Raw genomic sequence first — 27,378 nt, 5'->3', positions numbered from 1 at the left:
CTTGATCTATGAAAGGTTTTTTTCTCTGCAGGGAGGATGTCCATAGCGTATATATATTAGGGACATTAACATATTATACACACACACATACCTGTTATTAGTTAGTATATATATATATATATATATGAATGAGTAGTTTCAGACTGCCATGCGACTTTTGCTTGACCCTATATACCGAAATGTCAGACAACATTTTGGCAGCATGAAAATATCGATTCCCTTCCTTTACGCGGAGCTAAAAGAGTAATTGTAACCGTGAAAAGTAACTGCGTTTTGGTTCGATCAGTGATCGTTATATAGGTCCAGTAATAGGCGAGAGGATACAAATGGATGCCGGAGGATGGTAAGATATACTACCATCTTTTGCGTAATACAAATAACATTAAATACTTTGTGTACAGCGTGCATTTCTGATCATAGGCAAAACAATGAGGTGAACTGTGTAAGGATACCGCTTATATAAGACCTTGAAGCACCGAAGCAAATGCAATATTTGTAGTTAGAGTTTCTAAAAAGTTGAGTGCTTTTTTCAAGTACCTTAAGTTAAGATTAGACAATTAAATTAGCGTTAGTTAAAATTAGCGAACTCGGAGAGCCTATCTTGCTCATTTGATTATTGAGTTGCTTCTTGCTTAAGCGTTGGTAAGATCTGGCTAAGAAGGAACTTCGAAATTTCAAACCGTCCGTATGATGTTCCAATTACGTTTTTCAAAGGACTCTTCAGAAACAAACAGCAAGATAAATGTGAATTTAAGAGGGACAGAAAAGTAAAATTGAGCAAAGAGTAAATGGAGCTTAAAGAATCCTGTTACGTGAAACGAATGGGAAGTGGGGGGGGGGGGGGGTGATAAATTGGCTGCTTTTAAGTAAGCCGCCGCCCCCCTTGTGGGTAGAAACAAGGGAGGAAGATAACAAAGAAGGAGTTCTTATGTATAGGGATCAGTAAACCTTATGAAAAATTTCAGTGCTATTTTAAATCGGTTCAAACTTTCCATCATTCTAAACCCCCTGTTGGGTTTTCGCTGTGCACGTACGAGGTCTCCAATGATGAAACGGGGCCAAGTTAAATTGGGAAAACAAAATAGTTTTTTTGACGTTGGCATTTGTATCCTGCGGCGGTAGCCCCACGTAATCACGACGAAGATGACGACGATGCCGCAAAATTCACAGCAGTGAGAAAGAATAGCTCCTATCCGAGCATTTTAAGTAAAAGCGGACAGCAGACGAACTACAAATACGACAGACGTCTCATACAAGAACACATATCGACCTCAAAGAATAACTGCGTTGCCCTCCCTTGTATGCGACCTTTGCATGGCGCTTCTTGTTCTTCTTCTACTTCGCCCCACCCCGCTCGCGAAAAAAAGAGCACGCAAGATACGCGAATTAAATTCTGCCTCAACAGAAACCATTCGGAAAGGCTAGCGAAGGTTGAGCAGGCACGGATTTCCGTCAGAAGAGTAGCACTCTCAATGCCTAGTCAACGAGGCCAACTTGAGAGTACGTATATTGTTATGCATGCATGAGATATTTTTAGGGCCCGGAAGGCAGATGTCCAGTGAGAAATTGATTATATTCGAAAAATGGCCACCAGCTTTTATGCACAGGAAGTGCGACATGCTTGGTAAAAGGAAGGCTTCAGCTTTCCGGTCCTTGCCTCGGTAATGCGTCTTGCGTATCCTAAACTAATCCCTGAAGTATTGAAACCTTGAAGGCTCACCAGACATTGGAACACAGATCAGCTGCAAGCGTGTTTTTACTTCGATTTTTTCTCCGTTCTCACTTTCAAGCGACTTCCGCCCTACACTGTGCCCCCAGACTCGCCTGCTCAGGACACTATCTACAGGCAAAAGATTTACAAGCTTTTTCTTTGAACTCCTTCCTTTCTTTTCTATTCCGCACGTGTCTGGGGCCGGCAAATGATGCGCCAACGAGAGGCCTTCAGCGATACATTACTGATGTGAAAATTGTTGCCTGATGACTATTTTTTTTAGACGAAGTGTAGCCACATCGCTGAATTTATACGTATTCCGAAACTTAGCAGATATTTTCGTTGAACTTTGTTGTTTCGCCTAAAATCGAAACTTGACGGTTTTTAGGTAAGGCCTAATACAGGCGTAACATGTCCATAAACGTGACAAAACAAAGCAAAATTTTATGTAAGGTTTCACAGCGAAACAAGCGGAGAATCGAAAGGCCGGTAAGGCAAAGTATCCAGGGTCAATCTAATGTACCCTAGATGATTACGTAGATCAACAAAACAGCATAGACCTTCTGCTAGCATTGAGCCGTAGCGACAGCGTACTCATTGTTTATTATCATTATGATGAGTTTCGTTAAGGTCTTTCGAGTGCCGACAGTGAAAAGTAGAGAAGAGCGTCTTATTAGAGCAACGAGTCTGCATAACATATACTGTTGATTTTTGTTTTCGGTCTTTAAATTATGGCTAAAAGCATTGGGGTGCAGTTTTACGTTAAACGCTATCGCAAATTGCTCTAAGGTATTCAATGTTTCATCCATGAAATCGTTCTAAGGTGAAAGATTTCGTAGCTAAAAGTCAATTGCCGAGCCAACCAAAGTGTAGTAATATAATTTATTTAAAATGTGCTTTATTTGACAAAAAACAGCCAAACATACATTGTAACCATTATGCGTGCGTGTCAATGGGTAAATAGCACACGCTCAAATGTGCCCAATGCGATAGCGTTATGGACTTCTATTTCGAAACTAATCGGCCATAGATCTAATAATTCGGACTCATCTAGCGTGTCAAGCGAGTTTTTGCCTAAATTTAAAATCAATTAACTAACCATGACAAAGCAGGTTCCCAGGTAGACGTCGATAGATTTGACGTAAGAGATTTTAGGCAGCTGTGAGTTCGTGCTTGACATAAGAGTGGTCATCGTGAGGACTGTCATTACACCGAGCGCTACACGAGCTGGAGTTGCATTTCGGTGCAACCAAAATGATACCTGAAATCAATAGCGAAAACTGTTCTAGTGATACAAACTGCTATTGATTTCGTGCATAAAATTACCTATCGTTGTAATCGCGAACATCATGTTGTTAATACTGACTGAGCGGCCGCTATTTGTGGCACCGTTTGTGCCATTCGAAGATAGACACCCAGCATACACAATCAACTTTATCACTCTACCTATCGATATTCCGGGCTTTCCTTGCTTCGCGAGCGGCTGTACTCCAACACGCTTCCGCTTTCCTCACTTTATTTTTTCGATATATACATATACATAATACCTGTAACAACGTAGGCTTAATTGATTTAATCACGATATAGTGATCCATCCTGGTACTATGCGTCAAGAGTGGAAGGCCGTTGAACTTTCCATGCTACTGCTTGTCCTGTGGATACCGGCCAGGTAAGCAAACAGCTCAGAGAAGAGGCCAAAACCTCTGGAAAGAGGTAGAACTGTTACCGAGTCGCTCTGATCTTGTCTAAGCACCGAGGGAGCACATTTCGGAATTATTCCCGCCACGAGCCGACGAAAAAGCGCTCAGAATGAAAATAGCCGAACAGCAGCAGCAGCAGCGCCAGCGTCAGCGGCAGCGGCGTCGGTACAATTGGACATCCGCTAACAAAGATATTTTCATATATTGAACGGCGATGGATTTCAGAACGCAGAGGCTTAGAAAGACTATCGAGGCGAAGAGGCGAGATATGAGGAAAGGGATCGATTTGTAACTGAACTGGAAATGGGACATAAATGTAAAAGTAAAAAAGAACAGTCAGTCATTCATCGAGCATCAACGGTTTTTTCGTTCAAAGAGTACCAACACGGGTGGATGGCTAGGTTGGTCTAGAGTAAACTTCAATTGAGCTCCAATTTTTCCCTATCGCAGCTGCTGAGTGACATGTTACGGATAACACTCAATCAGTCTGTTGGTATTCAGCCGAAGTTGCCTAATTAACGTGGTACATGTATAAACCTGCCAGATGAAGACCCGTGAAATACAAGCACCACGTAAATTGAAGCTTTACATGTCTCAAAGGATAGGCAAACATCATACGGCACTATAGGTCCATCGCCGCTCTGTCCGCACTCATTATAAGCAGCAACCTACAAGTACATAGATTTGATTTCTAGTCTCAAATATTTTAAGCCATACTGTAATTATTGTTATTTTCGAATCGAAAATTTCGCCCTTAGATAATCTCACGTATTCAGAGATTTTGCCCTCGCTACACCATTAAACAAATCGTTTTAATTCATAGACGTGCAACGCTTTGAGAGATGTATTTATTTGTCCCTAACTACGATTGTTAGTATACGCAAATCATGGGAGAGGCACAAGGTTTACTTTCGTAATACGAGCGCAGAGCTGCTAGTAGCCAATAACTAAATGCCAATAAATAAATAAATAAATCTTAGTCCAGATAGTAGATTTTCTTGATTTCCCGAAAGAAACTACACACGGCAATGCAAATTGTTATATAACTGCTAAAGAAGCAGAATACACCGTCCTGTTTAATAGAAAGAAATACGCTCTAGTAGCTGTCGTAGAGTCTAGCACGCTCCGATGCAAACGAAATGTGCCCTTCATCTACCAGAAGTTCCCCTCCTTATAAGAATGTGCTTCCAGTGGTCGGACCCATAATCAGCTAGCCCGGCTTAGGTTCGAGTTCGAGCGCAGGCATTCTCAAACTCTACAATAAAGAACCCAAGCAGTGAGAAAAGCGATAGATATTGTAATATATTCTGCTTCAAGGTCCCTCCGATTTAATATCGAGTTCTTTCCTTGATAGGATTTAGAAGCTAGAAGACGCTACTGAGGCCTGTTGGAGAAAGGACGGCAGTTGAGTATTATATACAAAAACCAATATGACGGAAAATACATGACAAGAAAAAACTAGGGCACCACAATTACCTACACATGCATTTTTGCGAATTCTGGTATTTTGGTACTCGCTCTTGAGGCGAAACGTTACGTCGCTGGGTTTGCAAACGTTCAGACTATTGACAAAGAGCTCAAACTGGAATCTTATACCAGCAAAAGTAGGCAAAGTGCTTCTGAGGTCGGTAGACCATACGAATGTAGCATTCAGAATCCTCTAAAGAATGGAGCAAAAATTCTCAGGTCCTTAACATATCATTGGCCTGAGATGCCTAATAACTTTCTGGCTTCCGAATCTTTTTTGGACACTACTATGTGGCTTAGATATATTCAAAAGGTATTTATTGTATGCATGTATAATATATTGTAGGAACCACCGTTTGGTGGCCTTTGGGCCAGAAGATGTCCTCATAGCGAGCACAGTTGAATTTTCAGCCGGTATGAATACCCTAAGTGGTGCCCAATGAGGAAAACTACACACTATTTTCCAGAAGGTGTAACCACAAAAAAGAAATCAGTGCGTGTTATACGAATTGCGGCTATGCCACCATAGGTTTTTCAGTAAGATCAAATGCGGATAGTAACATGGGCCTATTTTTGATTTGCTGTAGACCGCCGTCAGCATGTCACTACAAAGCACCGTCGTCTCGCACTGCTGACAGAACGGCGTGTATCCCAGTAATGCGTCGAGGACTATTCACCGTGCTATATTCACTTCTTATGAAGCTTCTCCACGTGCCGACCGCGGCAACACAAAGGACTAAACGAGTTGAACCGGTTAAAAACACCTATAAGTAAAAGGCCGGTGTGAAATACAAGAGATGTATCCGGAAATATGTTGAACAGCTAAATGATACATACCCATGAAATTACAACGATGAGTCCAGCTGGAACGTAGATTTGAATGAGGTAATAACCCATTGAACGGACGAAGCGAATCTCACAGATGAGCCGTGAGTAGTTGCCTGTCGACAGAGAGATCTCAGAAGCTTTCTGTACATGGCCCTGAATTTTGAACTGGGGCAATTGTACTTCCTCTGAGATGCCCACGCTTTTCTCACCGTCGCGCCACGAATACCGAATATCACTCATTGTATATCCAACTGTAGTAAGCGTAAAAAGCAATAGAGGGCAGTACTGTTGTTAGTAGGCTTAACTTAAGCGTATTTATCGTTACTCGATTACGTATTGCGCTCACTATTAAATTTTCCCTATTGTTAATTAATCATTTTAGTTAACACAACAGATTTTGGTCTGCTACTTATTATTAGGTTCTGCAAGTTACAACCATTAAGTTGAGTTTTTGAAGTATGTTCCAGTAATGAAAACCAATTCATTACGTCTACAAGATTGAATACGAAATGGCATTTTGACTCATCAATGAAACCAGCGATATATTGTAATATATTAGGAACTTGCTTAAACATATAGACTCAATATAATTAAGCCCAGAATTTGCCCACAGGATTTTTTTGAAAGTGTTGAAAAATATCTATTTAGCTGTAAATAAAGCTTAATTATTTGAATGTTCTTAAAGCGTCTTTTTGCAGCAAATCATCATTAAAGAAAGCTTATAGTAGTGCTAAACAAACTATTATTGAATGCTTAATTTCTTTTCGCATTGTTACCCCATCTCGCTATCTAATAAAGGAAATTTTTCTATAGCAGTAAGCGGCTTTCAGGTGAACAAGCAATATAAGAGCCATCTATTATTTCGAAATAAGTCAGAAAAGGATTTATTTCCGTGTGTTTGATTGCAACCGCTTGCAGCTTACGTTCTTATGACGGTCATAAGCTTGAGCCTTGCAGAAGCCTAAACGTTGTAGAAAGAGCGTCTAGCAAGAGGAAATTCAATATTTGGCACCAACATATGACTCACATAGTATAGAAGTTCCAGTCGTTCCACTAAGCCTTCTAGTGGCGCTGCTTGGAACAGACGATATCAGATCATAAGATACTACGTTGTTTTTGAGCTGTACTTAATGCAAGTATATAAAGCCCAAAAATGCATGTTATTCAGAAAATAAACCCATAAACAACGGCCAGTACACGAAAGTACACCAATACACAAACAGCCAAGGAGAAAATGCTTAAGATTTTGACTGCTGGTTTATAGAATATCTGTCAATCCGTTAGCATCCTATGTTTGTTTTCCAAGAACATTACTTTCTTGCTGTAGTCTTATAACACAGCGGAAATATACGAACGGATAATCTTCCGGCGATGATCGTAGAACGCCGGGTGCGGTCCGAAGGTAGTATAGAACCGAGTAAATTTTCCTTAAGTAAGTGCGTAAAAGAAACATAAATAATAGGAAACTTTCTTGACTCAAATTTTCCTCACATCCATAGCAATTCAATAATCATCTAGTTTAATCATTATTTAAGATAAGTTTTTTTTTCAAGATCTTTTATCGAAAAGGACGAGCGGTTTCCTAATAAACCGACCAATATAGAATAATACAGCTGCCATGTATAGTATGCCTACAATAGAAAAGTATGTATTTGTACATCAGCCCTATTAAGTGATAAGTACTGTTTATCAGAGAGCAGATGACGTACGATCGATGTTGGAATATAAAATCCAATCAAACATGAATCTTAAGGTGACTTTGCCTAAGGCCATGGCCTACGAAAGCATCGTGCGTAGAGTTCAGTACATTTATTTATTAGATCAGCTTTAATAAGCGTACTATAAGGACGTTACGGATTCTGCGAATTCAAGCGAAGCCAATTTAGGTTTAATTTAGGACTATCATTAAGTAACCCTGATCACAAACCCTATTCCTGCCCCAATAAAATCCCCCAAGCCTATGGTTACAAAAAACCTGCGCGACCAGAATCCAGAACAGAAATTGCGCAAAATTTTATCTTAACCTTGTAGAGAAACAATCGTATCATTGGAAAAAAATCTATAATCAATGGTATTAATTCATCTTCAGGTATGGTTTTCATACTATATGTCTATATTGGTATAGCGTTGCACAAAGCGGACTTTAAAATACTTAGATGCAATATTTCAAGTAGTTTAGGCGGAGAACCAGGCTCTTTCTGCTTGCGAAAAACTTGCATATGATGTTTTTATATACATCTGTTTTTGTTATTTAGCTATAATTATTAGCAGCAACAGTGTCAAAGTACCCGGTTCAGCTCAGGTGGAGCTTCCGCATCGTTCAGCGCAAGGTGTAGCTTTTATAGTAGAATGACTGTTAAGTTGTGCACCTGTGCCCTGAACATACATCTTCTAACTGCGTCATACCGTAGGAGCAGAATAAAAATTTTGCTACCACATTCAAAATATACTTAAATCGGCCTTAGTTATGGCCTATTTGGTGGTGGATATTACAAAAGCCAAAAGGAATTTTGCAGGACCCTGTATGTATGTATGTATGTATGTAGACTGTCCTGAAATCACTCTAGTTCATAGAAAGCCTTTTATGTATCCCAGATCGTAATGTAAGATGCTTAATTGACATCTACTAGGTTCTCTGGAATTGCTTAGCGAGATAGAAAAACTGAATTAATCCATATATAAGAAAAGAATTACGATATTCGTGAGTCAGATGTACTGCCGTTTACTGTTGCGCTCTGGCAGACTCTTATCAGTTGTGTATTGCATTATCATACCTAATCTTGTTATCGACGGCTTGTTTGAGGGACTCGCGTTTTTGAAAGCAATCGAAGTGGACTGTACCGTTAACGTTGCTCTCCCCTGTGTCGAAGCGATTCGCTTATGATCCTCCTTCTGCACAGACTGATTAAAACAACTTTTCTTTTTTTGGTGATAATAGTTACGCAAATCATCTCTAGAACGTGTCATTGCGAAGGGATCTGTTGCCGATTCAATTCCCGATCTTTTTTTGTTTGTGTTACAATTTCATAACCCGTGATCCAAAGGATTCCATAGCGAGCGCATTGTCCATACAGTGTTTCGCTCAAAAACGTCCCCGATTAAGGTAGCTCCTCTTTGGCGTTTGAGGTGTAGTTGCCTCATTTGTAATCTTTGCGACGGCGCTATTGTTTCTTTTTTGTTCTTATAATGCTTACACTCGTACTGAACTGCTATTTCACTTTTGCCGCCTTCAACAGACTCCACTGATGCTCCCCTCTTCAAAGAGCAGACGCCTAATCACTAAGGGTTCATTTTTAGCATAAAGTGAAGTCTCTCGCGCTCTCTTTCTCTATTAAATGCATCACTATCTGAAAATATTCAACTAGCTTATAATCGTAGATGGCCAACAATACAGTGCAAAATTCTATGTACTTTTGCAGTGTAGTTTAACAATGGTTCGACATTTTGGATTCTCTGGTCAAGTTGAGACAGAATATGTCCGTACTTAACTGAGGAAAAAGAATCGTACAGAGGACTTGAGTATTTTTTTTTTTTTATTAAATTGGGTTAATCGGTAATTTGTGTCTAAGCCTCCTTTAATCATTTGATAATTTGGGTGATATGAAGCTCATGAAGTGTTGAACTAAGCGGACACAATTTGCTTTTCCGTTATGCACGACTTATAACAAAATTAAATCGTTTCGAGGACTACTGCATACCGCAATGAGAGTATCTCTGTTTTATGAACTTTTCTTTTTTCGTACTGCTATCGGTTCGAGGCTCCGGTAGTAATAGTGGTGAACTAGGAACCTCGTAACTGAGGGTAGTTTGAGAGAACTACCAAATAGAGACATTTCTACTATTAGCCACAAACACTTTAGATAGGACTACCCCATATGCGACTAGTCGCCTACTAAGAACTACCAATAAGTTTTGAAACAGCGGTTCGTAAAAGTAACACCAAGACTTGCGATCAACCTCATTCTTATAAAAATAACTATGAAACCTGCACGTATTGACACCCCCCACCCCCCGCATCACTTTTCCGATCAGTACGAAGGCACCAATTGATTGAGTTCATTTACTTCTAACGACTATGGATACAGGCCAAAACGTCCAGCACGAGTTTCGGGTACAAGTGGGCCTTCTTTATCAATCCTTGGTTAGAAATAAGGACGATTGTGTAAGCATTTTGTGTATTCATAGTACTAAGCCCGCCTGTATGTGTGTGCTACAAAAATAGATTATTCAGAAATAGCCGTCATTTTTACGTTCACTCAATTCTTCATGTATTAAGTAATCTTAATACGATGCATACTTGTCATAATATATAAAGATAAGGCGCGTAATCAGTCCACTAGTGAGTCTAGATACGTTACACGAGGGCAAAATGGAACTTGGAACCCAAGTCTTACATCATCAGATGGACTTACAGGATCTCATGATATGGTAATATGTATACTGAATAGCAAACCGCGAAATCTTGTGGAGGCTGGTACAATAAAGCTGCTTCTACCTGACACTAATTGCGACGCCCATCATAAAGGTCTCTGGGTCTATTTGCGCTACCCCATTCCTTTAGCATACAATAAACTCAACGTACGTCTGTCCATAAGAGAGACGGATCGTTATCTCAAAATGCTGCCGAAGCAATAACGTATCCGAGAGTGGATAAAACAGTCCATTGCACGCGGCGCTGCGGTCCCCAAAAATAGACCGGCTTGACATGATCTAGCTTTTCCAGTCAAGCCAGCTACTCCCAAATAAACGCAACATTATATAAGACCTAAAGGCGTCTTTATATCAAGAAGGGCAAAGCGTTTTCCGTGACCCAACAGAGGCTGTCATTGCGTTTATTATTCGATTTCGGATGCGTTTCATCAAATGTCAGCTGTTTATAGTAACAGCAAAGGGTAAGAGATCGCGATGGGTTTTTCGAGTGTGCCATCTAGCAACGTCTGATGGCGGTTGCATTTGCTGCCTAACTAGAGTTAAGAGTTACAAAACAATGTTTGCTACTTTCGTTTGGTAATGAACGCCCGTCAGGTACAGTGGAAGCTCATGAATATAGGAGCGTACGATGTGTACGAAATGTTAAGTTTAATTGAAGAACGAGCTTATTTACACATAAGGAAGTGTGTTGAACATAAAAAATAAGCTTATGTAGCACATACTCTGAACATTAATCAAAAGAAAGCACGCAATGATGCCGCGTTCCCGAAACCGTGTGCACGCCCGCCATGTATAGCTCTTGCTCTCAACTTAATTTCATATAATACAGACTATTTCCTTCAATTTAGCTATTACGAGACCGGATTCCGTATGCTCATACGAGATTTTTTTACATTTCGGGAACAATGTATAACAAGATGCGATCTTTGCAAAGATAGAGAGTTAGCAACATTCAGTACCGCCGAAATATCGATGGCGAGGGTATCATGCTAACTTTCGACCATTTTGAAGACATATGCAGAAGTACGAAGACGTCGAAAACGTCGAATAGTGAGAAACATATCTTTATATGCTTATCTTGGGTGCTGTTGCTCTAGAAGCATTATTAGCCCTTAACAGATGGATGGAAGTGAAAATCTCTGAGCCCGAATTCTTTTGTCAGTTACTCTGGTATTCATTGCATCTACCACGATTCAATGCAAATTTTGCAGAGAGGTATCTACGCAGATAATGATTTTCCTGAAATACCCGATAGATATTTCGGATTCGATAGACAAAACCTGATTAGTGCGTCGACTTCCCACGCCGCTTATGGGGCTGTTTGGTAATTATCAGAGTTTCCTTGAGTATAATGTATTGGGAAGAACTGCAATTAACTCTGGGTCAGAGTGCATCCCCGCAAACAAGGTAACATCAAAACTGCGCGAACCAATAGATCTAAATAAGTCATTAGCTGATCTGTCATAGTTGCGTGTCTGTCCAAGAGACCCGAAACTTAAAAGTTGTCCCTATTAGAAATACCGAACTTGACTGCTCCATTTAGTTAGTTTTTAGGTCGAGATCTGTCCTAACCGTATGCTTCACTCGCCTTCGCTTTGTGCTCTTTTACAGAGGAAAGCATGCGCATCGTTATGATTATCGAACAGATAATAATAAAAACGATTAGGGGGTGTTTTATAAGCAAAGTAAGTTTTAGAAGTAAATCAATAGGACGAACGAGTGGGTATTCTAAAATCTTTCAGCTATAATGAATGCAAGGTAAATAATCTGGCTTATCAATGATAATCAGTTTTCCTAATTATCGGGATTTCAACTCCGTCGTTGAGATTATTGCACAACAAAGACAATAATGTATTATATACATATAGTGTTCGCGTATGTTTGCAGTGACCCGAAGATATCAAACTGATCACCGTAATTGAACGACCTTTCAGTAGCATTATATAATTACTGATTATAATAGAGTAACCCTTATAGCGAAAAAACTATCTCTTGACAGTTAGTTTCCTACTGTGGACCTAAACTGCGGGTATAAATTATATCGATACTTAAAGCTGGTCTATAGCAAATAGCTACTTACAACTTTCTATTTCGATGGTACAGCTTTGTCGATCCATGGGAAAGTATCGGAGATCCATGGGACAGCTGGCCGTTACCGTTAACCTAAAATAAGATCATCAAGCAAAAATGTCAGACTTAACTAGCTAGCCCAGATGAATGCTTTAATCACCCTAAGCTAAAACAAAGCAGACGAATTATGCAGATCGTCGTAATCCGTAAATCAACGAGGGGTGGCAAGTCCCGTTAGGAAATGGCACGATATCAGATAGGACGTACTGTACAATCCGAGCACATACAAGGACAGACATGGAGCCACATCACCACGCATAAAGTTCGCCGTGAGCTAAATATATTGACGTGGCAGTTACGATGTCTACTAGCGAAGGGTAACGGGGGCAATAGTAGCCATTATGTATCGATAGTTAAAATTTCAAGATTGCCAACTTTCATCTCTGGCAAGTTTGACTTTTTGATGCTAAAGTGAAACAGATATTTTGCGCGAGGTGATCCACCGCGATCGTTAAAGAAAATTTAAAACAACGTAGTGAAAGACGATTTATTTAAAATATAATAACAGTGTGTCGGGTATCGTAGCGTATCTAAAAAGCAAAAGAAGTCTTTGGGCGTTCGTCTGATATATGAACCAATGTATCAAGCTGAGATTAAGGGCATTAAGTAAAATGGCCGACACACGGAATTATCTGAGGGTACAAAGAAAGTATGTTTGCAGGTCTTCGGGATGTCTTCAAGTGACTTCAGGCATTGTAAAGCTATAACTTTGAGGTACTGCTTATAGCGAGTATCCTGCTTGAAACTCACACCTCTTTATACCATACGTGAATGGCGTAATAAAGATTTGCGTAGAGAACAAGTCATTAAAGAGCTACGAACATTTGGTTAATCACTACTAATGCAGCTGAAGTAAATCCGTGGCAATATAATATTATCTAATGGTGTTTCTCCAACTGTTGCTTACCTAATGCTTCTGTAAACATCTCCATCAGATCCGATACGGAGGAAAGTGTTGGGTGTCGTGGCAATATGAAAGTAGGCCGTTTTCTCATTGGCGAAAAAGGTGTCTGGTACCCAAATCTTGCCTGCGACTTCTGCGCCTACGGTCATCTGACTCAGCTCGTTCGTTTCCGGGAACGAGAGCCGTTCGTCTCGCCATGACTGACGAAAGTAGAAATCCGACGTGAAATCCTAAAAAGGAAGGAGGTCGATTTCGGGTTACGGGCAATGCACGTCGGTCAACGATATTCTACGTACTGAGCACTTTGCGTCACTGAGAAGTTTCCAGAGAATTTTTTCCAGTCCGGAATTAACTGACGCAGTGAAAAATATAACCAAGCGTTCGTTCTGTTCTCTACGACTTGGAGGGCGCTTATCCTTTTTTCTAGGGTATAAACTTCCCTATTTCCTTCAAACCGCAAGCGAGGCCCACAGATGGTCGGGTTTGTCAAGATATCGCTTGCTGCGTAGGGCAACGGCCAGGATGAAGCTAGCGTCATCATCTATTTCTTGATTTGGGCTTGAATCAGACCCACGACAGGTAACTCATATTGTGCAGGCTTATAGGCGCAGGTTTCATCTTTTAACCCGACCCTTTTTTTCTTCACAGTTTTTGTTGCGGTCATATGTAGGCAGATAGCATAGGTCACACTAAACGTATTACAAACATTGGCTTCTTCCAGTCCCATTTTTATAAAAGAAGGGAGCGAGAAGAACTCATGGTCAGGGCTAGGTCTATCCACTTTAGATATCCGATAAAAGTCTCCTGGCCAAGATTAAACGTTGCTGATCCAGTTTGTAAACGAGCTGCTCTCAGATTATGATTTCCGAAGGGATCAAAATAGACAGCAATCAAATAATTCGAAAAAACATCTTTTTCCACCTTTGTCTGAGCGCTTTCATCGCCCGTTTATCTTCAGTCTTCCCAGGCTCCACACAAGGCTCCACACATGATTTCGCTGAAATAAAGCTTGATGTCGCAGCGAAAAGAGAGGCATTCGCATATATAAGAGTCCTCTAACGTGTATGTATCTACTTCTTCTACGTACTTTTTTGTGCATTTCTATTACAGTTAGAGACCTGCTATTCAGGCTATCTTCAGGGCACAGCCGTAGCGGCTCCATGAATGCGCAGTTTCTCAAAAACGAGCAACAGCAGCAGAAAAGGAAGAAGAAGGACCAACTGCAGCAGCAACATGTGCACGAGACCCCCTACCTCAGCAACCGATCTGACCTCTACATATCATCATCACAGTAAGGGAAACCTCGTTGCCCCTCGCTCTCCATCGTCACAGTTACCTTCGCGTACTCTTTCTCGTAGCCTAGTTGCCTGTATATACTAAGGTTCTCATATTTGCTAGATTACCTGCGCTGATCCTCAACTGAGATGGTTACCTTTGTTCCGATCATATCATCCCGTTCACTTTTTATAGAAGACCATCGAGCGATAGTTCGTTAATGCGGGTTTATTAGATCGAATACATAAATAGATTAGAGAAACTATCAGGCCCTGAGTTTTGTTCCTGCAGTTTCCGTACAAGCTGAAATGAAACGGTCGTCCCCCATTCCCCCCTATTACCATTTGAACTTCGGAGACGGCGCTGATACTGACGATCTGCATGCTGACGCCTACTTTTACTGGGGGACCTGCAATGCAAGAAAAAATAAAGTGAGCGACGACAATATAATTATTGACCGTGATGCATAATATTGATCTCGTACGTAAAATGGAGGCATACATGTAACAAATCGTACTAAAGAATTGACCTCCATAATCAACAAATGTCAAAGTACGTATTTTCATAATTTTAACTGTACGTGTTGATCCAAAAAAAAACATGTAGCTTCTCAGTATAATAGATTCAAAATAATGGCTTCTGATGCACACCTTTACAGCGTAATCCGAGCTCCTATAATATCTTAGTTTGAGTATATTTAACTTTTTTTTACGACACGAGCGTTTTCACCTATATGGAGTTCCAAAGCCTTCTCGAAATTGGCTACAAGCTCCAACTAAAGTTAGTTTTAAACGATGGAGTAAGTTAACCGCCTAACTGTTGGCCATGCGAAAGTAAATCGTCCACATATTCTCATAAGAGTGAGGTGCAAAAGCAGGCAAGATATGAAGGCCAAAGTACGCGATTCCTTGGCATTACCACCATTTGTCTTATAAAAGATTAAGCAAGTTCACTTTATGAGTTGGAATTAGCGTCAATCCCTCACACTTGAGCTCACAAGACTCATAAAATTTCACAAAAGCATTCTGTGTCTCGTACGGACGCGTGGGACTACACAATTCTTCCTACATTCCCATCTTTAGCATCAGTTTCCAGTTCCCCGTGTCTCTGTTCAGAGATAGTTTTGCTTCTTCTAAAAAAACGTGGGGCTACTTCTTAAGATGTTGTTTAGTCAGTCGGCTGCTATTATTACGATGTTTTCCCTTCACGATACTTGCGTATAGAGGCGTTACTTTTTCTTCCTGTTCAGCTGTGCTCTGCCAGAAGCGTTAGTGTCAGTAGCCATACAATGCTTAAAAGTTTTCCTTTTTCAGCCCGCAGCACAATAGGCAAAACCTCGCACTGGAAAGTGGCTTTTAGAGGCATTCAGACCGTTCCCACTGCTGAGAATATTCGCAACTATTCTAGACGGCGCTAGCCCGTTCAACTTCCCCCGATGATATAGAAGTATAAGGCGATCGTGACACCAGCAACAGTATCAACATCAACGATATCAAGATGAGCCTGAACCAAAGTTAATACCTGACGCTCGACTCGCTGCAAGGTGCTTTACTCTCCTCTTCTAACGGCCGGCTTCTCATTAGCATTACATCAGAAAAGCAGCGGATAAAGGTGTCAGGATGCTTGCAATAAAGATTATATAAATGTTGCCAGAAGCTATGCTAAAGCTTCTGTTTCCCTCGAAGCTGCCGTTTCGCGAAGTTGGAACAGATGACCTCAGGACTTTGACGTTCTGCGCATCGTATGTGGTTTTTAATAGGTACTATTTAACCTTTCCACACACGGAGTCTTGTGGTCGATCGTGTCATTCATAGACCATCGTTGTGGTAGCACACACAAAACTACCCTTCAGCAACAGCATTATCATCCTTCGACATAAAAACGCGAGTTTTAGAAACAGGGGAAGTCTATATCGGCTTTGTCATATATATATATATATATATATATATATATATACATACAAAATGGCGTACCCAAATCCAAACAAAGAAGGTGTTTCTGAGGTTGTATTTAAGTACCCCGAACAAAATTCCTTGCAGAAATTAACGGCCGGCTAGAAAAAAGAATGTTAATGGCTAATTGGTTCTTTATCTGAATGGAAGTCCAACAGTTAGTCTTTTTGAGACTCGTTGCGCCTTTATGTATCAGACCCCAAGCTTTTTAGCCGTTTTAAGAACTTGCATCTTTGGAACTTGCTATCAGTGTCAAATTTAATTTGACCGAAATATATTTTATATGGCTCATTTAAGCGACGCTTCACTGTTTTCACCTACCGATATCGCGTGACGCTTAGTGTTATCAAACTATCGGCGGATTAAAGAACCAATTATATGAAAATAACCGGTTAGTAGTTTAGGTCCCTAATCAAACCGTAATGCCGGTGAATGGTATTTTTATTATGCAAACGTGACCGTTAGGAATGACACTTCTATAACACCTGCAGAGAACAACGTCGTAATCTCGTATTTTAAAATCGTATATAAGTCAGAGCTTTATAAACAACAACAGCGAAAAAGTGCGTGTTTAGATATCTTACAAACTATATATATATATATATATATATATATATATATATATACGTAGATACTGTACAGAATAAATTTGATACCGCCCTTCAACATCATATACTGTGTTTATCTAGCTAGACCACTTAGCTTAGTGAGTAATACAAACTAGGTTTCGTGATGGCTGGGACCTAGCTGTCTGATGGAACTATGCTTAATGGCAACACCGGACGTAGAACTTGAAGCATACAAGTTAGATCACATCGACTGAGACTTTTCAACTAACGTGTGAAAGTATTCCCAGTCAAGCATAATTTTTTCATTGAACCACTGCAAACCGTTGTAGTGCTAGCTAATTAGTAAAGCTATTAAAATTAATTGTCATCGCATTACTTCTCACCGACCCAGCTTATTGCCTAGGGTTATAGTAGATTGTAGTGTTAAAAAAGAACTGCTTGAGTGACACCGTTAGGTAAAAAATCCGCTTATATTACATAAATATTCTACCACAAACGAAAGCCTTTATATGTCGAAAGATGTGACGGAACAATTTGTATGAAGATAACATTGTGCAGGGTTTCGTCTTTATGAGTGAATGTGATGGGCTTTGGTATTCATTTCATGCTGTGGTTATACAGTAACCCGAACTTCCGTCCCCTCGACCCGTTCGTCTGCATAACATGGTGCCGTTCCTACGTGTTAGCGGGATCCGTAGTCGAGGTGATTCGACTTTGCGAGCTTGGTCAGAGGAAACTGACGCAAATCATCGGGGGTCGACCACGCTAAGCTGATGGACCTCGCGAATATGGGACCAGCTAGCGGTAACGCTAAGTATGATATGTGTCTCACTTCATTCCCAGCTCGGTGATCAGTCGTTCCTACAAATTAGCTATCTCGTAAACGTACATCCAGTACGACCGTCTCTGCGAAACCAACGTCACATGGAGTCTAACATCTTCAAGGGAGAAAACACTTTGCAATACTTGAAATGTAGCCGGTCCAGAATAGTTTTGCAAAATTCGCAAGTTGGACTAATTTTTTTTCATTGGAATTCAGGACGCTTCGAAGCGCCAGCGTTCCATTTGTAAGTAACCCACAAAGAGTGCTGCCGTTCAAAGGGTCGACATTGCGAGCTCGAACTGTACCTTCGATCGGCAATTAGCCCAGCTCTCATATTTTAGCTTATATTTAATTAACTGTGGAATAACATGAACTTGCAAGATCCATCACCAGAAAAGTATCCACGTTGTGCATCTTCTGTCTAGCTTTACACAGTACAAGAAACAGCTCCAATTTCTTTCTTTGTCAGTCAACCGCGCAAATATTAACTTTGGGACAACGTACTAGTTTACGAGGAATACCTTAGCTTGCTACAGTCTATTAAGTTTTCGTAGAGACGAGATTTTGTCCAATAATGGAAAGGAGCTTGGAAAGTACGCAGTGTGTTGACTTTTACCAACAAGTCGTCTACAGGAAGATTTGAAGCCTTACTAATAACCATCGTAAGACCCTTTGGCCATATTTCATTTACTCGACCCGATCTACAGCGGACTGATAAATCGTACACGCCCTTTTTAGAGAGAGAGAAAAAAAGCGAGAGATCCACACACACACAAACACAGGCGCACACTAGCACGCACCCAGAAAGAAAGAGGTTGGTCTTCCTTTTGTATTTGGTATTGAGTTTGACATAAGTTCCTTGTATAAAGTAGTAGTCGTTTTAGATTTCTCAAATTCTCTTAAAATAAAAGAGGCCAGATGTCCGCAATTGTAATCACCATAGATAAAAACAGAAACTGAATTATTGGAAAGGCAAATAGGTGAACGATCAGGCTTTTTTCACTAATTCTACCGTTACTAATCTGCAAAATAACTTGCGTTTGGAAAAGAGTACATCAAAAGAGGTGTAGCAATTTTTCTAGCTTAGGTTATCTGCCGCGATGGCTAGGCCTAGGAGCTTTCATGGACTGGCGCTAATATCCTAGCTATTTGTTGCATACCTTTTATGAACTGCAAATAGGGTATTTGCCAGGCCCGACTCAACAAGGTTTTAAAATGAGAATTACTTGATTATACTTGACCATGTGGTCGAAAGGCTAACGTAGTCATCGAACATTCGAAGCACAAAACCGTGTCTCATATTCTATTCATATTTAGCACTTCTGTGCGTGAATATCAGGATTTCAGCGATCGCAGGTAGCCAACTCATCTCGTTTTCGTGGTAACGTGATGAGAAACGCATTCACGTAACGAGCGCCAATGAAGCACGTAACGTATACAAGAACTACCACAGGCCGTCAACTCGGCCTTTCAGCGGTGGTTAAAAGCGAGTGATAAAAAAAAAAAGCATCGCAAACGGAGAAATCGTTCGGTTCCTGTATCTAAAAGTTTTAGTGTGATTTCAAAAGTTCATAATTACCATGGAATTATTAGAAAGTGTTTTAAAAATAAAAATATGCTCGCACGGTCACTTACCTCCGTAATTGGGTCTGACTCGCTTATCGTAGCCTTTCGTAAAGAACGAGTTGAGTATATGCGTGATATTCTGACCGCGCTCAGTTTGCCTGTGAACGAAAACCATATTATCCAGGTCATAATACAGTACTATATATGCATGATTAGTTTACCTTTATGGTTTTAATGACCAGAGCTTACCAACAAGTGTCCATTCCCTTTGTTTATTTTAATTAAAAGAAGAAACTAAGAAATGCAGAAGTATCTTATCTATAATATTTCAGAAAATGACACAGCACTTGACTATACTTCAGTATATTGCAAAGTTTATCTCAGCAATTTTAGTAATCTACTTTTTTACGAGTAGATCAGAGCCAGTTGGCACCAAAGCGATTATTAAGATAAGATTTACTAAGATAAACTTCACAGAGTTGCACTACTGAAACGTCTGAATTAAAAATGTCGAATCAAGGGAAAGTTGACGAAGTTAACTAGCTTAATGGGCTGTGATACAAGGAGCTTGAAATTGAAAACTAGGGCAATTTTGTTAGTAAAAAAAGGACGTGTGATATCATACGGACCTTACTCGTGTAGGACAATGCTCATAATCTTCATATGGCGTCTATTCAAAATGTAAACAATAACTGCATTGAGCAGATGATACAACGCCGCAGAAATAAGATGCTCGTCATATTACGCACCTATGACGTATACGCTTATAACTCTTACTAAAATTCTCACTTAAACTATGTTTTTTTCTCGCTCGATCGGTGCTTCTGAGCCCCGGTCCTACAACAAGGCCCAGTGTCATTATTTGGGTGAAAATGAATAAAAAGAGGCTATTGAACGATGTTGTCCTCCGTCATCAATTCAGTAGTTTAAAACTTATTCTATTATAGAGATAAAATTACTCTATATACTGTACGTTCTAATAATTGCAAGAACTAGGCTTACATTCAGATGGACAGGTGACCGCCTTAGGTAGATCCCATGTTATACAAATAGTAACTGTATATACATATGGTTATTTCGGGTTGGTACCGAACATAGTGGCAGTATGTAAATGTTTATAAGATTCTCTAAGAAATCTACCAAGGACCCAATAGCACCCAACTTCAGGAGTTGATACGGTGTGTGGGTTTAATTCTAATTGTGCCGTATTCGGAGGCCACGTCAAGGCGAATGGTCGTGAGCTGGAGGGCATCTGTAATTCTTGACTCAGCTACTTTTTCATGCACATAAAATAACGAGATGAGAATACTGGAGATAACCTCAGCTACCGTATCTGTCGGCTTGAAGTGACTGAATAAGAGGGCTGACTCTTGCTTGGGAGGTTTGTAATGATCTAATAGCGATAAACCCTTTATAGGAAATGGAGTATGGACCTATTTAGAATTTGTTACGAATAGCAGATCTAACGGTATTCCAACGTAATTATAGAATGAGCCTAAATTACGAATTCAAATCAATTGAAAAAAAAATCGTTGAGTCTTCCCTAAAGCTTAAGCCCAAAAACTTTATATAGGTGAATTCAGTGTTTCTACTGTGATTTCATTGTGTTTTTTTCTTAATACGCCTATGTGCGGCATTTCTTCATGTAGAAATGTCATTACATGTAAAAATGTTCGACGTGAATGTTTCACGTGAAAATATATGATCGTAGTAGTAAAAATATCATCAGAGCTTAGAATCGACCGGCATTAACTTATAACCCCAGAGTTCACAGGAATAATCAATGAGAAAACGTTTCTCTCATTTTGCTGCGCTTCCAAATACGAATTGTTGGCTGGTTCTCGTTCCCATAATATAGTGATATGGTTATATTATTATGACAAAAAATATGGAAAATTTCGGAATTTCCAAAATGAGATAAGACATCTAATCTGCGTGCGATTTCACCTTACATATTAAACCTTATTAAGAACTTATTAAACTTGTGCAGTATTTCAACTGCGTCCATTAGTTTTGCTGCAAGTTTTTGAGTTTATGTCAGGATCAGGTATTTCGAGAAAGCCACGGATGCGGTTAGCGCCGTAACAATAATACCGGAAAATGAGGTTCCGTAGCTATAGCAGAGGGTTAGTTATACCTGTGGCTCGCAAGAGTTGACACAGCTTCAAACAGGACCCGGACGATTGTAAGTGGACGAATGAGGTCTTCTGCGGGCTATCCGGCCATATTTGAGACCGTACGTTCATTAAATCTAAGGCCTTCGATGACTGGCTGTCTATCACACGTGCTCCGACAGACATCAGCTTTGAAATATGTAGCATTAATAAGGGCCAATATGCGGTCTCTAACTTCAAATGCATGTAACCTACTTCACTGGATGGGAAACATATTTCATAAAAGGGTGTAAATTTAGCTCGTGAGCAATATACAGGCAAGTGGAATGTTGTCCAGCCCAACTATCATCAAAATGACATCCGCCATTTTGCTTTAGACAAGTGGTTCATTCACGCACCTGTGCGATTCAGATAAATCTGTAATTAAACCAAAAACCAAATACTACGGGTTTAACGTATGTTCGCAAATACCTAATATAGAGCAGTGCCGGGCGATTTTGGCGAACGTCTATAAAGGAGCGCTTACAGTTTTATGTTATTTACTTGAAAATACATATGTAAAATGTTTGCGTACCAGTGAGCAGGCCATCAGACTTTTATTATAAGCTAACAATGCGAGTGCATGGAACGCTGCTTGTGGTACGACACTGCTATTATCATGGTCTACATAGGTTTTCTATCGCGGAGAAAAGGAAGCCGCGTGGTGGCCTGACTGGTAGCCGACCTATGCTGTATGCCTAGTTGGGAAAAAAGAGGCTCCTCATTTTCCCGTTCGAAGTTCTAAGGTAAACCTCAGGTTCCCCTGTATTGCCATCGCTGTTATGGCCCTATGACGGTCATCTGGCGTCCGCTGCTGCTTCCATTGGCGTCGCTGGGTCGCATCTGATAACAACGAGCCGACCACGCGGTCATACGACGTTTAGGAAAAAAGCAGGAAACACAACAACGTCTTCCTCCAAAAATGACATTAGCATGACTTTAATAATGCGGCAGCGCCGTTTACGGAACTGCGAGCGTCTCTGATCACGTCGTAATTGCGCAGCTGTCCTATTCGAGCTTACGTCAACGACTAAAGTGAATTACTTAAATTGAAAACTAATTAATAATAATATATTAATTTAATAGCTATTTGGCATCATGAACATCAATCAAGTTTAACATTCGGTCAGTACTTGGCACATCATGCACAAAAACACATTATGGTTGTATGTAAGATATCAAACATTTGATTTTCAAGAAAGCGGGACTTCTGACACCGCATAAGGTTAGTGAATTTAACTATTTTCGCATGTAAGCATCACGAGCAAGCTAAGATTCAATATATGTATATTTCAATAAAGCGATTCTTAATTTGGCATTCAGAATAAAAAGTTTATCTTTCCGGTGAGTTTCATCTGTCTGTTTTGAGGTAAAGCAGACTCGGATTTTTGTCTCCTTGGCAACAGAAATCGCTCCAAGTTTTGCCTTGACGTCTGAATGACTTAAATCTTCCTCAGCTCGCAATTGTTCGGCATGTTCTATTCAACAGTCATTTGAGCTGCGTTAGGTAACAAACCAGCTCGGAACAGCTTTTTCTTAAGTAAAATAGCTTACCGAATAGTGTCTGCTGAATGTTTTGTCTGCTAATTTGAAGGGGGAAGATTCCCCAATAAAATTCTATTGCTAAATGACATTCATTTTCAAAGAGAGTCATTCTTAAATAGGATTTAAAAACGTGACTCCTGATGTAAAGCATTTGTTTTTCTTTGAGGCATAGTACTACTATAGCTCATCGGGTCCTTTAAAATTTCTATAAATCTATATAATATATATAAATACTACGCAATAAATTTAGCTATCCATAAGTGATGGCTACTAAGTTACTAGATGGAATCTTTCATATTTTTATTATGTTGTCGCTGATTCTTAAGGTGAGCCGACGCACAATATCTACTCCCATGTAAACACGTATATATTGGTTAAAGTAAGTTAAAGACTTTCAGAAGCGTAGTTCTCTATGACTGAAATATTCGGTGTCACATGAAAACACACTATACGCTCTAAGAACTAGGAAATATTTAAAAACCATCTTCATCACTACGAGAGCAACAATCGATTACATAGGATCACTGAGAAATTTCTTCTTCCTTACGGATATTATGGCCCTTTTTTATGTTAACGTAAAAGCGCACTTCCGCCACGTAGTTTTTACAGCTGATTTTTATTACTGATTCTCGATCTCTAGAAACTTTAAACGGGTTATTCAACGGGTGGGTCGGTCCACAAGACAGATCAACTTTTCGGTAAGAAATCCAACTTCAGTTATAAAAGTAGAAGAAAATTATCGCTTCTAGGGGCAAATACATTTTACACATTTTAATCTTAAAACATCTAGTCAAATATTACTAAAACGACGAAAACGACTTCAAGCCCCTGATGACTGAAATGTATTTTATAAATAATAATAATAATAATAATAGGAATTAAACACGTCCACTTTTGTGGACAGCATATTTCCTATAGCAAAAGTGTATCGCATGCTCGTGCAGACGACACCCGTTCGTGTTTTTGATGTCTATTTTATCTATCTATTCTATAAAAAAAAAAAAAAAAGTGGACAAGAACCGAGTAAGTCGCCTAAATGTTTTTTTTGGCAAAGTCGATGCCCAATGTGGGAATTACTTAAAATGGTCTAGCACGTTCTGAAGTATGACGCGCAATATTACCTCTCCGAGAGTTAGCTTCCGAGATTTGTGACCCACCCTTTACTATGTTCTTTCGTGTCACTCAATTCATTGCGGATTCAATTCGCAATGAATCCGCTGTTACTGCGACTGCCGAATGGCTAATAGAGGTAGCAGTTGCTATTGAGGAGCTTCAGAGAACCTAACGATAAAGGCTTTAGCGTTATTCAACTGAATTAAGATAGCCTACCGAAGTCGCAGACGTCACAGGATTTGCATTCCAACCAAGTTCTACTGGTAGTGAGTACGGCAATCGCTAATTAATATACGCAGTAAAAGAGAAAAGGAAACCGGGATACTAATGCCGTTGCGCACACTTGGGGGAATAGTTTACCTTGGTCATAACTGCGGTGGATGGCCTTTTATGGCCTATGCTTCGCTGCAGCCTAGATGATCCAGGCGACATGGGCGCTTTCCATACGCCGTTACATAACTTGATGGTAAGACGGCACTTGCCGTGATAGAGGACATATCCTTGACAAGTTAGTAAGGACTTCGGCAAACAAAGGAGAACAGGGCAAATAGGCATCGTTACGCCGGTGGCTGTAGCAGCAGTAATACCAGGCAAATGCCAACAGCGAAAGGAGATCGGCAGGGTGAAGGAAAATCTAATAATTAAACGAGGGAAAATAGAAGGAAGGACGAGTGGGGAAAAGCGGACAAGCTGCGTGTCGGCAAGCGTGCTAGCGAACCTCATCCACTGTTGCGCTACACTCATTGAATTCCATCGCACTAACCGCTTCAGCTAGTTTAGATAAGCTAGCATGCCAACAGCTTTGCCAATAGTCGGGCACAAACAACTACCCATTGAGCACAAACCCAAACCATGTCTCCGGTAGAAAAGTTACCATGCCTTCAGTCATTTGCCTAGACAAAACCAACTTTTATGCTCTCCAAGCCGACGATTAGAAATAGCGAAGCGCGACCGTAAGGAAGCCTTTTTTTTGTAACAACGATGGAAGAAGTGTAAAAAGTCCTAGCTCAAAATACGAAATGGAAGACCACAGACGTGGTGACGAAGCAGCCCTTAAAAAGATACCAAAATCCAGCTGCTTTTGATAAACCATTAACGTTTATTTGGGAACGAAATCATTTCAATATGTCCAACTGACACGGCCGAAGTCTGTACTGATACTAGTGTAGAAGTCATATAAAGTCACGCATGAACTGTGTTTAAAATTCATAGAGAGAACAAAGAGAAAAAAAAAAGACCTTAGTTGTAAACACTGAGTATGCCATTCAACCAAATTCTGGTTTTCTAAAACACAGCCGTGAAATATTTTCGATGCCTGTTAAAATACTGTTTCTTAAATGTCTCGTCTTATAAGACATGTTTTTCTAAGATTTCCAAAATCTGTAGGATTTTTATAAGGTTATATCATCGGCACAATTCGTATCCGGCCAGTGCTAATAGAAGTTATCCGTAAATGCTATATTCAGTAGTTATCGCTTCGTCTTAAAACAATTGCACCGCAGCAAGCCTATTCAGGAAAATAACGCGTTGTTTATATGAGCAATCGCAAGTGGAAAGAAAAAAGGGGAAAAAAAAGTAGGGAATGAAGCTTTTTTGTCCTTTAAACAAGGTATAATACTCTACAAGATATTTCGAGCATTTCATTAAAAATCGTTTAAACAAGGGACAACAATTTGAAAAGTCATTTTCATTTATAGCTGGAAGAATCAAACCTATAGACATTTTACGATTCCTACCATAGCCCAAAATTAAGGCATCTGCATTCAATGAAGTCCCTTACAATGACTTATTCATTTTTATTAAAAGTTTGAATATCCGCAAAAGTATCGTATAAGCGAGGAAATTTCAAAAGAATCACCACTTATGAAAGGCAAATGGCGAGACGATGACGCGATGAACGTGGAAAGAGATCTTACTAACTAACCTCTCCGCCATGATAGCAGGGACCATAGTAAACTAAGTAGAGACGGCCATGAAGGTAGAGGACTAAGAAAACAGCCGTCTGTTATACGGCCAACAAAAGAAATTTAACGATGCTCTCTTTTGTTCGCTTCTCGAACGTCTGCCGTTTGCTGAGAACTGCTCATCACTTCAGTCGTTTGTCTGACTACGATTCCATGAGATCCTAATCAACGACTTGGGGAATGGACCTCTCCTATGCTACGCATAGACAGCTCTATGCGTCCAGTAGCCTCTACAACAGTGAGGTTCATCACTTGGAATGATTATTGTCCGTCTAAACTTCTGGGACAAAGGATCTTTCTTTTTTTTTGTATGTTCCCAGAGGAACCCATGGTCGTCTTTCGGAAAACGGGCAAAATCTAGCGGCCTGTATGAGAGGAGCGGATAAAGGTATTGTTATGTTTTTTTTTTTTTATTTGGACTTACAAGAACGACAAATATACGTATTCATATACATCGCCTCTGTATTTTCCCAAGTACTATCAAGGGGACTAACTATCCCTACTTCTACGCAGAAGTGACTATGATATAAATTTCGGGGCTGTCATACGGAACAAACTATCAATCAACTAGAAATATCAAGCAAGCCATCGGTTTGGTATATCAAAAGCATGTTCTACTATTACATAATATCTCTTTACGCAGATCTCTGGTTTTTAACCGACGTATACACTGTTATTGCGCTGCTGTAGAAATATGGAGTACGAAAGTCTATGAATTCTCGGAAGGCTATTTTGACATTATTTTGAAAATTCTTCTATTAAGAAGTTGTCAAGATCCTGTGGGAGCAATATCTGGCGAGTATAGTGGCTGACAAAAAGCGTTCCTACTGTTACCTTTGCACCTTCGAGCGGTGTCATGCATCAGGAGTGATTTACCTTTCTTCTTTAATCTTAGCTGCTGGATGCGGCGAGGTATTTTCATCATCTCCTTCAATTGTTGACCATATACTTCAGAATACGACTACATTTGCATTAGACTATCCAACAGGAGCTATAAGCTTTTGTAATTGTACATCTGTTCTAGAATGAAACATGACAGGCGTTAATATCATATTTGAAGGCGCGACATTCCACGACACTTTTTTTATGTATTCGAAATACACCTGCACTTCCTGAAATTGGATTTACGAGGATATCGTCAGTCAGGCTTTCACCAAATAAGTTGCAGTAGGCCATGAAAAAAAAACCAGAACATTCGAGTAACTTGTGAACATGAGTTCCACGTTGGACCTACCGCGGCGGAAATG

General features: G+C 40.0%; 1 protein-coding gene across 2 annotated transcripts in view; it reads right to left on the bottom strand.

Annotated features, from left to right (window-relative positions):
- LOC111252133 (uncharacterized) overlaps positions 1-27,378 on the bottom strand; it is a 58,598-nt gene that overhangs the window by 27,985 nt on the left and 3,235 nt on the right. For both annotated transcript variants that reach the window (XM_022809613.2, XM_022809618.2), the window contains exons 2-7: positions 19,426-19,514; positions 14,788-14,855; positions 13,175-13,401; positions 12,218-12,300; positions 5,716-5,957; positions 2,811-2,972 (exon numbers count right to left, since the gene is read on the bottom strand). In XM_022809613.2, coding sequence (XP_022665348.1) covers positions 2,811-2,972; positions 5,716-5,957; positions 12,218-12,300; positions 13,175-13,401; positions 14,788-14,855; positions 19,426-19,514 — 871 coding nt within the window. The remainder of the gene's footprint in view (positions 1-2,810; positions 2,973-5,715; positions 5,958-12,217; positions 12,301-13,174; positions 13,402-14,787; positions 14,856-19,425; positions 19,515-27,378) is intronic.

Source organism: Varroa destructor, unplaced genomic scaffold (genome assembly GCF_002443255.2).
Source record: "Varroa destructor unplaced genomic scaffold, Vdes_3.0 BEIS01000005.1, whole genome shotgun sequence".
Classification (NCBI taxonomy): domain Eukaryota; kingdom Metazoa; phylum Arthropoda; class Arachnida; order Mesostigmata; family Varroidae; genus Varroa; species Varroa destructor.
This window is presented reverse-complemented; position numbering and strand designations above follow the sequence as displayed.